Source organism: Episyrphus balteatus, chromosome 3 (genome assembly GCF_945859705.1).
Source record: "Episyrphus balteatus chromosome 3, idEpiBalt1.1, whole genome shotgun sequence".
NCBI classification, from domain to species: Eukaryota; Metazoa; Arthropoda; class Insecta; order Diptera; family Syrphidae; genus Episyrphus; species Episyrphus balteatus.
In genome coordinates this window covers 20,543,744-20,560,327 of record NC_079136.1, presented here as the reverse complement: position 1 = coordinate 20,560,327, position 16,584 = coordinate 20,543,744, and the positions used below count along the sequence as shown (strand labels likewise).

At 32.4% G+C, this 16,584-nt stretch overlaps 1 protein-coding gene across 9 annotated transcripts in view; it reads left to right on the top strand.

Moving 5' to 3' along the window:
• Positions 1-16,584, top strand: part of LOC129917094 (alpha-protein kinase 1) — a 303,161-nt gene that overhangs the window by 13,413 nt on the left and 273,164 nt on the right. For 8 of the 9 annotated variants that reach the window (XM_055997430.1, XM_055997432.1, XM_055997431.1 and 5 more), the window contains exon 2: positions 909-1,889. In XM_055997430.1, the coding sequence (XP_055853405.1) occupies positions 946-1,889 (944 nt within the window). In that variant the 5' untranslated portion in view covers positions 909-945. Of the gene's footprint in view, positions 1-726; positions 828-908; positions 1,890-16,584 lie in introns of those variants that run through there. The other variant, XM_055997426.1, reaches the window with a different exon arrangement.

Genomic DNA, 16,584 nt, shown 5'->3' with positions numbered 1-16,584 from the left:
TTTCCTTTTCAGCCTGACTCATTATTGTAATGTCTCATTCTCCAAATCTACCTGTTTCTCATATTATAATGAACCTATCATTCCTTTTTCAGCTGCCACTTTAAGTGTTGTAAATCTTAAAAAAAAAAACAAATGTCACTTAAAGAGTCCTATCAGGTAGTAAAGTAAAAAATTTGTTTTTATTTTTTTCTTCTCTTCAAATCGAGTATATGAGATGTACATCTCTGGGATTTGGCATATCACACGAGAAGTAAAGTGATGAATATGTCCAAAGGCACGTACCCTTGAATCTCTGTCTGTCGATATAATCCTCATGAGAGAGTATACCTAACAACAACAAACAAAAAAAAAAAAAATAAAGTCATAAACCACCCTTGGTTTAGGGATGCTGTCAGTCAGTCAGTGTGGAGGAATGACATTCACGAAAATAACATACAACCTCGGCAATAAAACGTAATAACACTCGTAAATCTTAATTGGTGCAACATTCTTATGGTGCATGACCATATTTGTGGTATATATGAAGGAGGAGTGATATGTTTGTAAAAGAGGTGGGCAAATTTGTATTTACCACAAAGCTTAATAAAAAAATTGGCAAATATACAAGATTTTCAGTAAAAAAGAATTTGAGGACCTTGAAAACACTCAAGCAGAATTACTCAGTTTAAATTTATAGATCATACTTTTTATACAAAAAAATAATCAGGTTATCTCAGCAATTTTTCTCAGTTTTCCTGAAAAAAATATCAGAAAATGTTTTAGAAAAAATATTTAACAAAAAGTTTATGAGGATTTAAAAAATATCGATTAAAAACGCATATTAAATGGTAGTTCTTTTTAAATATTTTTTAAACATTTTGAATGTTTGCTAATTTTAAATGTAACTATTTTTGTTTTATTTTTTCCAGAAACTTAAATCTCGATCGCAGCAGAATAAAAGTTCAAATGGCCGCGGCTAGCGCTGGAACGCATAAAATCAATAACAGTGCCGCAGCTATTTCAAGTAATGCTGGGGTAATGTCTCGTGGGAATTTAGTCCAGCAACAAGTTGTAATGCAACAACATCAACAACAACACCAACAACAACAACAACAAATGCAACAACAACAGCATCTTCAACAACATCAACATCATCAGCAACAACAACATCCACATCATGCGGGGAATATATCTAATCAACAGCAACAACAGCATGCGATTCTTATGCATCAACATCATCAGCAGCAACAACAGAATGTTCACTATCAGATGCAACAACAACAACAGCAACAACAACAACAACATCAGCAGATGAATGGACATCATCATCCATCGCAACAAATGATGCATCATGTTGCTCAACAATCCCAACTTCAACAACAACAGCCGCAACAGCAGCAACAACAACATCAGCAACAACAACAACATAGACAACAAACATTCGTTCCGCGGGTCGGTGCAAATACGAATTCTTCTTCCAATGGAATGCAAATAATTGCAAACAATGTAATTGCTCGACAGCAATTGCAGCAACAACATCCCCAATTCCCCCAACAGCAGCAACAACAACAACAACAACAACAACAACAGCATATACAACAACAAAATTACACCCAATCCCCAGTGCATCATCATCAACACCAACAACAATATCCTATTGATGCAGTGGAGGTGGCTCCAGGCGGCGGTAAATTACAACAAAACCACCTGCCACCACCGCCTCCTCCAAATAAGATTCCTCAACCACCCCCCACAATAGCATCACGTCACGCTCTAACGAATAAGCCGCAAATTCCAATAGAACCGCCAGCAGCAATGGCTGCTGCTGCTGTTGTTGGAGCAGCGCCTGCAGCTAATTTAGCACCTGGATGGCGAAGGATTAACGCCAACAACGAGGTCATCTACATAAGGTAAGTTCTCTTCTCTAGCTTTTTATGCATAGTAGGTACTAGGTACACACATACTAAAATGTCCTTGAAAGTTCCTCCTTTCTTCTTCTCGCTCAAAACTAAACTCTGTAAAAAGTAAAATGAGAAAAAAATGTAAAAAAAAATAATAAAAAAAAATATAATACATCCTTGTCGACACCATTTGGTGCCTTCCATGCGGAACTAATTCGTGTTCCACTTCGAGTATGCAAATAAAAAAGTCAAGCCATGCGAAAGATTCCACTTGAAAGAGATCTCAACTTTTTTTTTTTCATTTTTTTTGTTGTATTTCTCATACATCATAAAAAAATGATTTACAACCCAACTCTCTGCGGGTAAGGACGATATAAAGTAAAAAAAAAACACATGTACGTATGTTGTAGAATATCCTTGCAATGGACTTTTTAGAGTTTTTTTTTGTATGAAGAGGTCCAACACTATACACTAATTGCACGTTATGACCTCCGATGGGTGCTTAATTTGTTCTTTTTGTGGGCAGTAAACTGGGATTTATAAGATTTTTTCCTTTACCTTTTACAAGGATCATAAATTTGACCCAAAAAAAGCAGAAGAATAAAAATAGAAAAAAAAAAAATTAAACAACAACAAGGAACCAAATTGGTGTTCTCTTTTTTGGTTTCCTGGATGTTTGTTTGTTATATTGTATATACACTTCCTGCGGATTCGCACTTATTTTACCCTCAGAGCGTAAAAGTTTCCTCTAAAAGTCTTCTTGTTATTATCCTTCTTAATTTATTATTATCGTTCTATATTATACTATGGGTTGGTTTTGGTGTATTGGTATGTTTTCTTGTTTCTTGTTAAAGTAAATCCTTGTTATGGAATTTTTTTTTTATGAGTAGATAGTATTGGTGACCCCCTTGTTGTTGTTGTATTTGTTTTTGTCACTAGTTATTGCGCTGTCCTGTTTTTTGTATATAAGTACATCCTGTTTTAATAGTATCACATGATTTATGAACGAGTTTTTGTGGTCTGTAAAGTTTTAATTTATTATCCCTTGACACTAAAAGAATTGAGTTGAGGTTAATATTTTTTTTTTTGCTTCTTCTTTTTCTTCCGTCCATCCTGTCGAGTTTTCTTCGCCTCTTATTTGGTTGGTGACCTCAATGAAGGTATTGATTTATTTATTTTTTTGCTGTGTAGGTTTGTTTGTGCATAATTTAGTAGTAACAAGTATGAAAATTCCTTGGAGTGTTTTTTTTTTTAAATTAAGAGTCCTGTCAGAAAAGTTTGTTTTTGAAAATAAATCGAAAACTGTTACAGTGGTTTTGTTTTTCATCACTTAGGGTCAGTTTAGATTTTTTTGAGATTTCAGATTTGTGAGAAATTGATTAGATTTTTAAAATCCTATTTAGTAGTTCTTAATTTTGAGGCACCTGCGTTCCTGACAATTTACAATATGTTTTCCATAAGCTTAAGCACAGTAGTTCTTCAGAGACCATTTAGATACATCAAGGCATATATAGATTTTTCGACACAACTTCTTGGTTGTTTCTGCATGTCTGTACGTGACGTTTCTTTGTGTTTCCTTTACGGCCAATTTCTTCACACAAGTCCTAAGTCAGCCTAGTACCCGGTCTAGCTAGACCAGGTCCTAGCACTAGTACTCGGTCCTAACGAAAACTTAGTACCTGAGCATTTCTTCACATTTATAGGACCCGACCTAAAATCACAAAGCAGTACTAAGAATTAATACGTCTAAAACTGGTCTAACCCTGATTTTGACAATATTTTGACTTTTCAAAAAATTTATTTTGATATTTTATAAATTGAATATGAAGAAAAAAGAATATAAATTGTGATTTTCCAAATACTCAAGAATTGAAAAACAATAATGATGGTGCGTGGGTGCGAAATACCCACTGAACAACCTGCGTACCTCTCAGCTTATTTAAAATCTATTTACCCGTATTTTTTCTGTTTGATAATTTTTAAATTTCCACGAATATTGATATATTGTTCAAAAAGCTTGCATGCCAATTGCATTATTTAATTAATTAATTCAAAACCTTTAAGTAATTGTTGTGTATATTATTTCTTATTCGAAAAAAATGAAAAGAAAGGAAATGGTAAATGTAAGCTCTGACGCGAAAAAAAATCGTAGTGCCAACTGGAATCAATTTGACACCGATTTGTTGTGCGATCTCGTCCGTGAGATTGGGTTGAAATCGGTGTTAAATTGCAGAACAAATGGCACTACAAATGAAATTAAAAGAGCAGATTGGGTCACAATTTCAGAACGTTACAATTCTCATCCTTCGGTAAGTTCTTAATTTCATCCATCGTGTGTTGTTTAAATTCTTAAACATTTTTTTATTTGAAGGTTGCTACTCAGCGTAATGTGGATGCTATTATATCCCGGTATAAAAAAATCATGCAAGTGCTTCGAAATCATTTTGCTATGGAAAAGTATAATGCCAAGCAGACAGGCGGAGGTTCGTCGTCTGTGCCAAAAATTGAAATAACCGGCCCAATGTTGGAGCTCAGATCATACTATGGGCATTTACTATCTGGATTACCATCTTATGATTCTGACTTCCAGACACCGCAAAACGCAATGGAAACTAGTAAAACACCACCAAAAGAATGTTCCACTGAGGAAATGGAAATTTTAACTGAAAATTACTGCAGCACCGAAGAGACGAACACAGAGATAACTATCACTCAAACTAGTTCGTCGCAAGCCGAAGACAAAGGAACTAAAGAAACAAATGTGACACCGAATTCCAGCTCCAATGGACAACACCCAAAACAATTTTTTAAAACAAGTGCTCAACGTCACCGAGTTTTTCCCAAAGCAACCGTCGAAGGAAAACGAATAGATCTAATTGACGAAGAGCGTAAGCGCATGGCAGCATTTGGAGCCATGCGCAAGAAGTTTTACGAGGACGAGCATGCGGCTCGTTTGGAAGAAATTAAAGACCGCAAAGCATGTAATCTTGCTTTACATAAAAAACAGATGGAGTTTTGGAATATTGCGATCCAAACTATGAAGTCCAATGAACCATTTCCACCAGTCGGCACTGTTTTCAGTATTCCAAACCCATCTGTCGAACGTTTAGCAAGTTACATGCAATTTGCGGCATCAAATGCAAATGATTCTGGATGTTCAAATGTACCCATTACTACAGAACAACAATTTGAAGAATTTGTTGTAGAAGCATTGGGTAATCAACCAACTCTTATTGAACCTACAGAAGATACTGATGAAGACAATTGTAATGACACTTTTTCTAAATAAATATTGGAATTGCTATTGTTCTTGTAATAAAACATTAAAAATATATGTAATTATTTTTTATTGAAATTATTGCAATTGCAAAATAATATCATCTCTGGCAGTGCGGTTTCGGCGGTTGCCAAGGGATGCGTTATCATTGTGGCTTTCAATTTGTCCACCAATAATTGTGCGTCGTAAACGATCCAAATCTTCAGGATTTTCTGGTGGCTCAGGCTCATTGAACTCGATGCATATATTATGTAGTATTGCACAGGCAGTGATTATTTTTTGTGCCGTGCTGATCTTAAGTCGCATTCCATATGCCAAAACAGGAAATCTTCGTTTCCATACACCGTATTGGCGCTCCACAACATTCCGCGTACGTATGATTCGTCTTTGATAAATCTGCATACGCTGATTTTGGCGAATATCCGGATTGCTTGCTGTAAACGGAGTTGCCAAATAACGGGTATTTGCGTATCCCGAGTCCCCGATTAATATATGATTCCCAAATTCACCACCTTGTAAATATTTTATTTTATTAGCACAAGTTGCTTAATAAAACTCAGCAAACAAACCTTCAAATCTTGCTCGGACATTTGAATGACGGAATATTGTTTGGTCGTGCACAGATCCCGCCCAACGTGCAACAACGTTCAAAATTTTCAAATCGGCCGATGATATTGTTTGCACATTCAGTGAAAACCATCCTTTACGATTTCGAAAGCCTTCGCTCTAAAAACGATATGATTGGAAAAATACAATGAATTATACATAATTATATAATTCATCTTACTAATTCTCCACCAGGTGATTGTATCTTCACATGGGTGCAATCGATTGCTCCGATGGTTCGCGGAAACTGGGCAAGTCTGTAAAATGCAGCCGCGGCTTCCTCGCGTTCCAATAATGTTCTTGGCATTTGGATAAATTCATCCAAATGTCGTATTAGTGCCATACACACTTTTGGTAAAATGCGACAAACGCTGGCAACCGAAACGCCCATAAAATCGGCCACTGCAATTTGCATCGAACCACTTGCCATAAACCGTAAAGTTATGAGCAATTGTTGTTCAGGTGTTATATAACGAGAACTGATAATAGAAAGGGGATGAAAAATCTCATGCTAAAATGTAATATTGAAACATTTTTTACCGTGCCTGTGGATGTTCCAATTCGTGTACTACCAATTGTAGTACAAACAGAAATGTTGTTTTTGACACTCGAAAACGCCGAAAGAAATCAATATCGTCCCAATTGTTGAGTGTATGGCGTTGAGGCATACGGTAAATGCGACGTACTGATTCATTTTCATTATTTTCGAAGTCGCGAAACAAATTATCACCATCAAAAATTAGATCCATTTTTTTTTTTCACAAAAGAAATTCAAATATGTAACAAAATGCAGAAATCTGACAAAAAATCAAATGCCAAAATCATAAGAAAAATCAATTTAATTAAAATTTACCTATTTGAAAAGACACCAAATCTTAAAATTGCTAGATAAATCTTTAAAAAAATGGATAAAATCAAACTGTTTTAAATAATATCGTCGCTAGACTGTCGATTTTTAGGTTCTAACTTTTAGGACGTCCTAAGCAAAAATCGGTACCAATTTGACAGTACTAGGCCTTAGAACTTGTGTGAAGAAATCATTTGGTACCGATTTGAGTCCTAACGATTGGTATAATAACCAGGTCCTAGCTGATTTTGAGGAGCTAGCTAGTACCGAGTCCTAACTAGTACTCGGTCCTATATTGACAGTTCTAATGCTTAGTACCTGAGTGAAGAAATGAGTTGATACCGATTTGAGTACTAACTTTAGGACTAGGACCGGTCCTAGTGCTAGGACTCTGTGAAGAAATCGGCCGTTAAACTCTTAAAAAAAAAATAGATTTCAATTTTTTGAGTTCGTCGATGATAGATGAATGATGTCTTCGATAAATAAAATATAAAGTAATTGCTTTTAACAAGACAACTGGACAATATATTGAGACAGATGTGTCTGAATGAATGAATTAATTTATGTAGGGAAGTTGCACTGCGACCTTTTAGCTTCCTCGCACATTCCCATACCAGTTGGGAGTTGGTGGCATATTTTCAGTGAATCTCATCCTAATACGAGTAACTTATAAAAATTTTGATTGTGACGAAAAGATTGTGGATTCTATTTGTTTGTCATTTCATTGTCAATGGAAAGTTCTAAAATTGAGATTCCAAACTAGAATTTAACCGTGATCTTGGATTATTATCAATGCAATTTGTCTATAAACTATAAAAAAAAATGAACAGGGAGCCGACTTTGTTCATAATCTCAAGTCGCTTGAACTGAAGCTACATCTTTTATCATAAAGAAGTCTATTCTTAGTAAAATCAGTGAGCAGCTGAGTTATGAAAGTTATAATTTAAATTTTTAAGAATGTCGGAGAAACGTTTTTTGATTTATGACAAGTCAAAGACTTTTTACCGATCATCAGTTCATGTAAACAAAATTTGTATATTTTAATGGTATCTACAACACATATGAATTTATTATTTTTTTCTTTAACCGCCGAAGGGGTTAATTCCAAGTTCAGTTGAAACACCTTTACAAGCAACCAGTATGACTATTTGTTTAACAAGCTTAAACTTTGCATTGCTTCTTGTTTAATCTCTTTTTCACGTGTTTACATTTTTATAAATCTTGGCAAATTTAACACAGGGTGTAGCATCTGTAGCTTATGTTAATTTATTTAATTTTTACCGAAATTGTTAAGAATCCATGACATTTGTAACAAATCATTACATTTAATTTGCATCCTCTGACACACCTTCTTTTTGAAGAGCCATCTTATCATTAAAATTGATAAAAATAATAGCCGTAGCTTTTTTTTTGCAGTCAGATAATGGGTCAAAAATTGATTGAAGGGTGGGGGTTTTTGAACTAGCTAGGTAAACTTGGCTTTTCTAAGACTAAACAAAAGTGATTGTTAGATTTCAGGAGATCGTTAGAGTTTATTCCTAGATACTTGGTGTTGAGTTTGGCTGGTAATTTAATTTCATATGGAAATGTCAATGTGATGCATCTACAGCTCCCAAAACTGAGTGCCTTCTGTTTGTAATGGCACGTAACTGAACATTGATCGTTAGAAACCGTTGTTCAGTGTTTGCTTCCAGCAGATTGTCTGCCTCCTGTCCTCCTGTTCGTCTTAGGCACAATAACTCCGACTTGGTTTAGTTAATTCGAATACCCCATTTATTGTAGAACTCATAAAGTTCCCGATTTTCCTGGAAATTCCACATGGTCGATATGATTTTCAGTTTATATAGGTTAATTAATTCAGCAATCTCTTCTGGGGTACTCAGGTTCGGGCTGTCAACTGGATCATTTGCAGGATTGGTAAAACTTAACAGTGTTAGGTAGTAGGGCCCTATGGATGGATGGTCCAACTTCCTCTAAAAAGACTGCGGTGCGAGCAAGTAACTTTGTACAATTGAGTTAATTCGATAAAATCGAGCAGTGGCTGCACCTATTTTGGATCAATTGAGCTCTTTCCATTGAAAACCTTCGATTGAACCAAATTAGATGTCGCGATATTCGATTGTATCAAGTTCCGTATTGGGGCCCTTGAGTCTGCGGAAAGGTTCGCTGTAAATGATTCTGCTTTTTCCTCCAATGTTGATGTTGTTGAAGGTACAGGTCCTGGATTTATTGACTGCAGTATTTTTTGGAACTGTTTGTTGGTGGTGGTGGCTTCTTGCATAAATTTAAAAATAAGTACCTACATTTAATTTCAGTTAAAATATTGTAATTAAATTAGAGAATTACTTGCTGTAGTTTTTGTTGTTCATTTTTACTCAAAATAGTAGAAAAAACCCTGACACAAATTCATTTCTCAATTCAAAACAAATTGAAATCGATTTTTTCTTAACTTTTCTTTCAATTTTGTTCCATTATGTAATATTTTCATTAATTTGAAAACCAATTCCTTAAATCCTCTATACTTAACGATTTTATAGCCTTGAACCACAAGATCAAATACGTGCATGTAATTTTTTCTTACACAAAACCAATACTCTTATAGAGCCAAGTAAAATGTGAGTTTTCAAATCTGAAAACACCATTTCTAACCAATATCTTCACAAAATCATAAAGTTTATGGTATTTTGTGACCTGAATATAAAGTAAGTGCGTTTCTTAATTCGCAAAAGGGCGGGATATGTATTTTCTTTTTCAAAATATCGATTATTCTCATAGCACCCTGTATATTAACGTATTTTCTATAAGCAGCAGCGTGTTTCGAGCAAAAAAAAAATAAATAAGAGAAGAATATTGACGCGGCATCATAAAACATTATTATTATCTCCTTACAATAAATCCATTTTGATTTGCTTTTATTGCTTTTTTATCATTCTCGTTTCTCGGTGAAGATTACCGTTGTTATAATATTGGAGGTAGGTTTTTGCTATGCCTGAAGGTCTCGCGGTGTACTCGTTGTTGATAGTTGTACTCACATTGCGATTACCTACATTTTTATTCTCTTTTGCAAAACTGCTTGTTATACTGCTGCTGCTGCTGCCAATCATAAAACAGTCAAACAGTCATGTTGTAAATCATTTTGTCGGTACTCAAACATTAAATTCTACTCAAAAATCTGTACAAATAACTTGCATCGAAGCAATGTATAGAGTAGGTACCACAAAAAAAAAAAATAAATGGAATTTGCGCGTTTAAAGTATATAAATTGTATCTTTTTATATCTCTATCGTCCACGTTTAGTATCCATCACCACCATACTCTTTTTTGATTCTTTCTTTTTGAATCATTTTTTTATCGCACTGATATTATTATTTTTTATTTATTTGCTTTTATTTTTGTTTTTTTTTTGAAATATACTCTCTCGTGGTAGATATCGTTTTCTCTTTTGTATTCTTTTTTTTTTATTTATCGGGTATTTTGTATCATGGGGTGTTAGACTTTGTTTGTTTATTGATGTAGCTACGTGTTCATAATGTGTATATTTTGTTAGTATAAACATCTGCACTTAATTGTTGTTGTAATTTGTTTAACTTTCTTATCAAAGTTTGCCAATAAGTAGGTATATCTTTGGAGTGTGCAAAATTGATACAACCGACACGACTACGACGAAGCTTCTTAACAATTATTTCATTATCAAGAACTACTTTTTCTTATTCTTTCTTCGATTAAATTGTAGGTAGTCCGGTCAAATTAGACATTCATTTCAGAAATAATTCCCATAGAGCTGAAAATTGGTACAGAGCATTGAAACGTTGATTTAAGTAGAATGTCAAAAGTCCCCAAAAGTCCCAAAGTATAAAAAGTTATTCAAGGTACACGATTTTTACCGACTTCCAAAATGGAGGAGGTATTCAATTCGTCATAACTTTGGACTGAGTGAACCAATTTTGATAATTCTTTTTGTATTGGAAAACTGGGGCCTGCAGTGTGGTTCAGTTCTGGCTAAAGAACGTATGAGAAAAACCCAGTTTTGATGCATGGAAGTCGGTTGTTTTTTTGATAAAAATGATTATTTCGTATAGTCTCTCTGTGAAACCTAATATCTTCTAAACGATGGCAGCTACGAAAAGGCACATCTTAATCTTTTTTATGACAAATGTTATAGGCTATAAATTTAATTTAAAATATTTTTCAAAAACCGTTTCTTAGAGGAGCTAAGTACGAAAAACTGTTATTTTGTATTTTTTTTTGAATTTGCAAAAAAGCAAATTCAAAAAAAATTATTTTTTTGAATAATATTATATAGAAGAGCACATAATCTATAATGTATTTTCGATATATGTACTTATTATTAGGGTGGGTCAAAAAAATCGAAATTTATTTTTTTGGTTTGGTACTCCAAAAAATCGATTGCTAGACACCTCTAGAATATACACACCAAATATGAACTCTTTATATTAATGGGAAGGTCCTCCGCTTCGCAATTTTCTATTTTTACATCAAGCTTCTACTAAAAAAAAATTATTTTTTTATTAATTGACTTTTTAGCAAATTTCTTTGCATATTCTTGTAGGAAATTGAACGCTCTACCAAAAAGGCCCTACACACTTTTATCGTTTATCTTACCGTTTAATAGATATTTGAGGTCCAAAAATCGAAAAAATCTTTAAAAATTCGTTTTTTGTTCATAATTTCGTAACAAATTGAAAAATTATAATCATCAAACGCGCAAGACATATTCTTGTAGGGAATTGATTACTCCACAAAAAAGGTCTTATTAATTTTTTTCATTAATCTTACCATTCTAAAGATATTCGAGGTCAAAGTTAAAAAAAATTATAAAAACATTTTTTACTTTTAAAAATTTTCCAGTTCACTGAAAAATTATTATTTTCAAATTAGCAAGATATATTCTTGTAGAGGCTTAAACGTTCTAGAAATAATTCCTTAACATCAAATTGATTGCTTTAACCGTTTAGAAGATATTCGTATCCAAATCACAATGCATGCGGGTCATAAGAAAACTATTGAAATCAGTGGGCATTGGTTTGGATTCGAATATCTTCTAAACCTACAAGAATATGCAAAGAAATTTGCTAAAAAGTCAATTAATAAAAAAATGATTTTTTTTTAGTAGAAGCTTGATGTAAAAATGGAAAATTGCGAAGCGGAGGACCTTCCCATTAATATAAAGAGTTCATATTTGGTGTGTATATTCTAGAGGTGTCTAGCAATCGATTTTTCGGAGTACCAAATCAAAAAAATGAATTTCGATTTTTTTGACCCACCCTAATACATATACCACTCTTTTAAGCGCACTAACTTTCAAACGATAAGTGTTACTAAAGCATATCTTAACCTATTTTGTAGAAAACGTTTAAGTCTAAGAAGTGAGTTAGAAATATATTTAAAAAAAAAACTAATATTTTACAAAATAAGTACCTACAAAAATTCGCAATTTTTAAGTTCAATTTTTTTTGAATGACTGCTTTAAAACACAAAAAAAAACAAAAAACGTTTTTAGATAGAAGAGCGCAATATCTACAAGTTTTTCAAAGAAAACTTTTCAAAAAGACTCAAGGTTTAAGAGTTATATGCAAAAAATAGTTATTCTCGAAATTTGACACATTTCAAAATCGCGATATCTTCAAAACGATTGTTCGTAGAAAAAAAAACATTTTTTTTAGGAATTTAAAAAACCTACAAGTTTTTGATACCTTCCTTCGTTTCAAAGTTAGAAAAACCTACATTTCGACCTTTTATGCACACATGGGACTTTTAGGGACTTTTGACATTATACTTAAATCGACATTTCAATGCTCTGCACAAATTTTCAGCTCTATGCGAATTATTTCTGGGTTTGCACTTTTGTATGTCTATTTTGTCTGGACTAAGGTTCAAAAATAGAAAGCTCAAAAGATTGTTTGACAAGTAAAGAGGGTAGAGGGTATTTTTTTTTTTTTAATTTAGAAAGGAAGTGGTTATCATAATTGCAAACGAGACCGAATTCAAGTATTTTTTTTTATTATTATTATTACCACCTTGATCCAATTTTTTATCAAACAAAATTATAGGGTTTCTTAATGATATTTTGATATATTTTCAAATCCAAAATAAGACCATACTTAAGGGTTTTATTCAAAAGTTAAATGACATATATTTTGAATCAATTGTCATATCCAGGTGTTAAATTATTTTACCTTCTCATCATCATCATCAAAATCATTTTGTAGTAGTTAGGTAGTCAACAATCAATCTTCATTAAATATTAAGGTCTTTTTCAATGAAAACATATAATACATCAACTGTTTATAGAGACAGAGAGAGAGAGTGAACATAACATTAAACATAGTTCATTCAACCTTTAACACGAAACAAACAACATTTCAACCCAGAGACCTTCTGAATTATAACCATAATATTTATGGCATTCACCCTTTTAGAAAATTACTCCCTTGGGTTGTTCAGGGTCAGGAGTGAAGGAGTGGAGTGTAGTGTATTTGTTTTTTTTTTTCTACATATTTGAAAAACTTTCTTCTTCGAAATCATATTGTTAATATTTTATGCGTTGCTTTATAATACTTTGTATAATTTTATATGTATGATATTAGCCTCTAGAGGAAAGAGATATACAGAAGTAGATTGTTAAATGAAGAGGTCCTTCTAACTTACAGTTGATAACAATAATTCAAGTTAATCTTTTTGTTATATTTCAATTTTCTTGATATATTGTTTTGAATCCCAAAACAAAAGGGTTATTGGAATAAGTACATACTTGTTTATGAGACCAAAGTATCAGATGTCTTGAAAATAATTGTAATGATCCAATTTTTTAGTGTGATTTATTCAGTTGGTGAAATTCATGACAAAAAATAAATAGGTCAACCATCTGTCGGTATTTTTTTTTATTTTAAAGTTGAATTTTTTTTACCCGAAAAGTTTGAATAATAATATAATTGAGAGGAAAAAACTTGTCAAATATCCACATAGTCAAGTTAATTGATTTAGAGCCGATTTTTCAATCTTCTAATAAACAGTCATTTAACTGTTCGACGAAAAAAGTTATTAGGCTCATAAACAATCAGATAACAACATTGAATTTTTCAATCAAGAATAATTTATTCTACAGAATAGCAAAAAAAAAATTGTCAAATTCAAAAGTATTCAAAATTAAACGTCATTTTTATTCATATTTTTGTTCGTGTTCTTGTGTTGTTCTGTATTTTTTGTCAAAGTTCTTTCAAAGCAGCTTTGAAATTTGACACAATATTTTTGTTGAAATTATTCTTTAGAATAATTTTTATTCGTCTCTGAAAGAAGCAGATAGTTTTATTCCTAGGAATAAGCTTTATCTGCCTGTTGAAAAAATGATTACTATAAATAAGTACTAACTGACTGTTTAACCGACCATTGAAAAATTGGCCCTTAAAGAATAAATAAGCTTTACTATTGGAACAAAACAACGTTTTTTTTTTTTGAAGCAGACCCTAGTGCATTGCTAATTGTTGATAATTTTGTCTACCAATCATGTTGGAAAGATTTAACCAACGCACAGTTGTGCCTTTCTTGATTTTTGGCTTCAAAAATTATTTGCATGGCTATTTCTAAAAGAAAAGTCATGAGTCATGACATTTGGTAGATAAAGGATAGATAAAGAATCTTTTATTTTCATAAAAATATTGAATATTTTAGCGTTATATTGTTGCCAACTATGTTTTAAAGTAAATAATAAAAAAAAAACATAAAATGATAAAAAAAATGTTGCAGAAAACTGAATATTTAATTTTTCTAATCCTAGCCCGATCAATCTAGAAATTTTATCAAAGTTAATTTAAGTACAAAATTTTTTGATGCAGTTAGGTTCCTTTGATGGAGGAGAATATAAAACCACAGTTTTACACCAAAATTTGATATGGCGTATCCCCGAAAATGACCCCTGACCCCTAGGTAGTACGGAAAAAGTGATTTCAGTCGAGTTTAAGGGGTAATAACACCTTGTAAACCATGAAATCGAGCGTCATATTCATCAGCGTATAAAACAAAGAAGAAATATTATTTTCTTTTGGTGTTTGTTTAGTTTAATTAAGTATATTAATAGGTAACAGAATAGGGTAATGTTAAATTTTTTAATGATGTGAAATTTTTTAAATGGCGGTGTAGCTCAGGATGATAGTAAAATCCTGTGCTCCCATTGGGCGACCAACTAACTCCTACAGTTTTTAACCGATTGGCCTGAAATTTTGTGTGGAGCTTAAAAATACTATTCTCTAGTGAAGCACGTAGGATTTTTTAGAAATATTCAAATTTAACGATTTTATGGTCTTTTTTTCAACGAATTTTGTTTTTGGAATGAAATAATTTTTTTAAACTAATGCCATTTTTTTAAAAACTAATATTTCAAAAAAAAATCCTACGTACTTCACTAGAGAATAGTATTTTTAAGCTCCACACAAAATTTCAGCCCAATCGGTTAAAAACTGTAGGAGTTAGTTGGTCGCCCGATGGGAGCACAGGATTTTACTATCATCCTGAGCTACACCGCCATTTAAAAAATTTCACATCATTAAAAAATTTAACATTAGCCTATTCTGTTACCTATAAATATACTTAATTAAACTAAACAAACACCAAAAGAAAATAATATTTCTTCTTTGTTTTATACGGTGATGAAAATGAGGCTCGAATTTGTGGTTTACAAGGTGTTATTACCCCTTAATAAAATTTTAGTATGTTGTAGTTCATGTGAAGCTCATAACAACTCTCTATGGATGCAATCCCCTTGCCCCAAGTAAACCCCCTCCTTAGCCCCCTTCTTACCCCCTTTTTTACCCCATTTGTACCCTTTTAATGGGTTGAGTACGATACTTAGGCGCCCAGAATTGATAACGGTTTTTTGAAGAGTAGTTCAATACAATAATTTTTTTTTCTATAGAAAGGGTTATTTATCTCTCCCGTTTAAGTGGGAGGGGCAATTTTCTAAAAAAAAATAATTAAATAAAAAAATTATTAAAAAACAACGGCAACACTTACAGCTATGAATGATACCATTTTCAAAAGCCAGAACTGCACACTTGATTAAAATTTATAAAACAAGTTATTTTAATGAATCACATGTCATAGCTAAACATAACTTTAGAATTCGTAACTCTAGTTTTTCGTAACTTCGGCTTCGCGTAACTTTGACGGCCGTAACTCTGTCGCGCGTAACTCTGTTATTCGTAACTCCGTTACCATTTCGTTTTGAGGATAAAAACTTAACTTCAAGTTCTTATATCTCGAAAATGACGTCATAGAATTTATGATTCCAGATTCGACATTTTTGTAGTTTTTATTTATTTATTAATAAATCTTTACTTTAAAAATAAAGTTGGCTTTTTCGTATTCTTCACACTATTATCCTTCAGTGTTCTTATCTTCATGACTTTTCGCTCTGAAATGTCCGAGCAAATGATTTTTGGCACCAAGTTATATGGAGACACTGTTTTTAATCCAAAAAATTCACACTAATCAAAGGAGTTTATTGAAATAGTCGCTGATAAAGATTTTTGTATATCGAAAAAATGCATTATGACATGACCCACAATAATTTATGTAAAACATAATTTTTTTTAAAAGAATCTAAATGTTATAATAAGTTTTATTTTTGGAGCTCAAAAACATTTTTGAAGTTTTCAAGCCTTGCTATCTTTGATGGTTTCTTTTTTCTCATTTTCTTTCCGCTGCAAGATAATAACTAAAAAAAATTAGTGAAATAAGAACGTATGTGTTAGGGTGGGTCAAAAAAATCGAATATCTGTTTTTTGATTTCACACTCCGAAAAATAAAAATCTATTGTTAGACACCTCTAAAACATACTCACTAAATATGAGCTCTTAATATTAATATAAAGATCCTATACTTTGCAGTTTTCATGTTTACATCAATGTCATATTAAAAAAATCATTTTTTTATTAATCGACTTTTAAGCAAATTTTTGT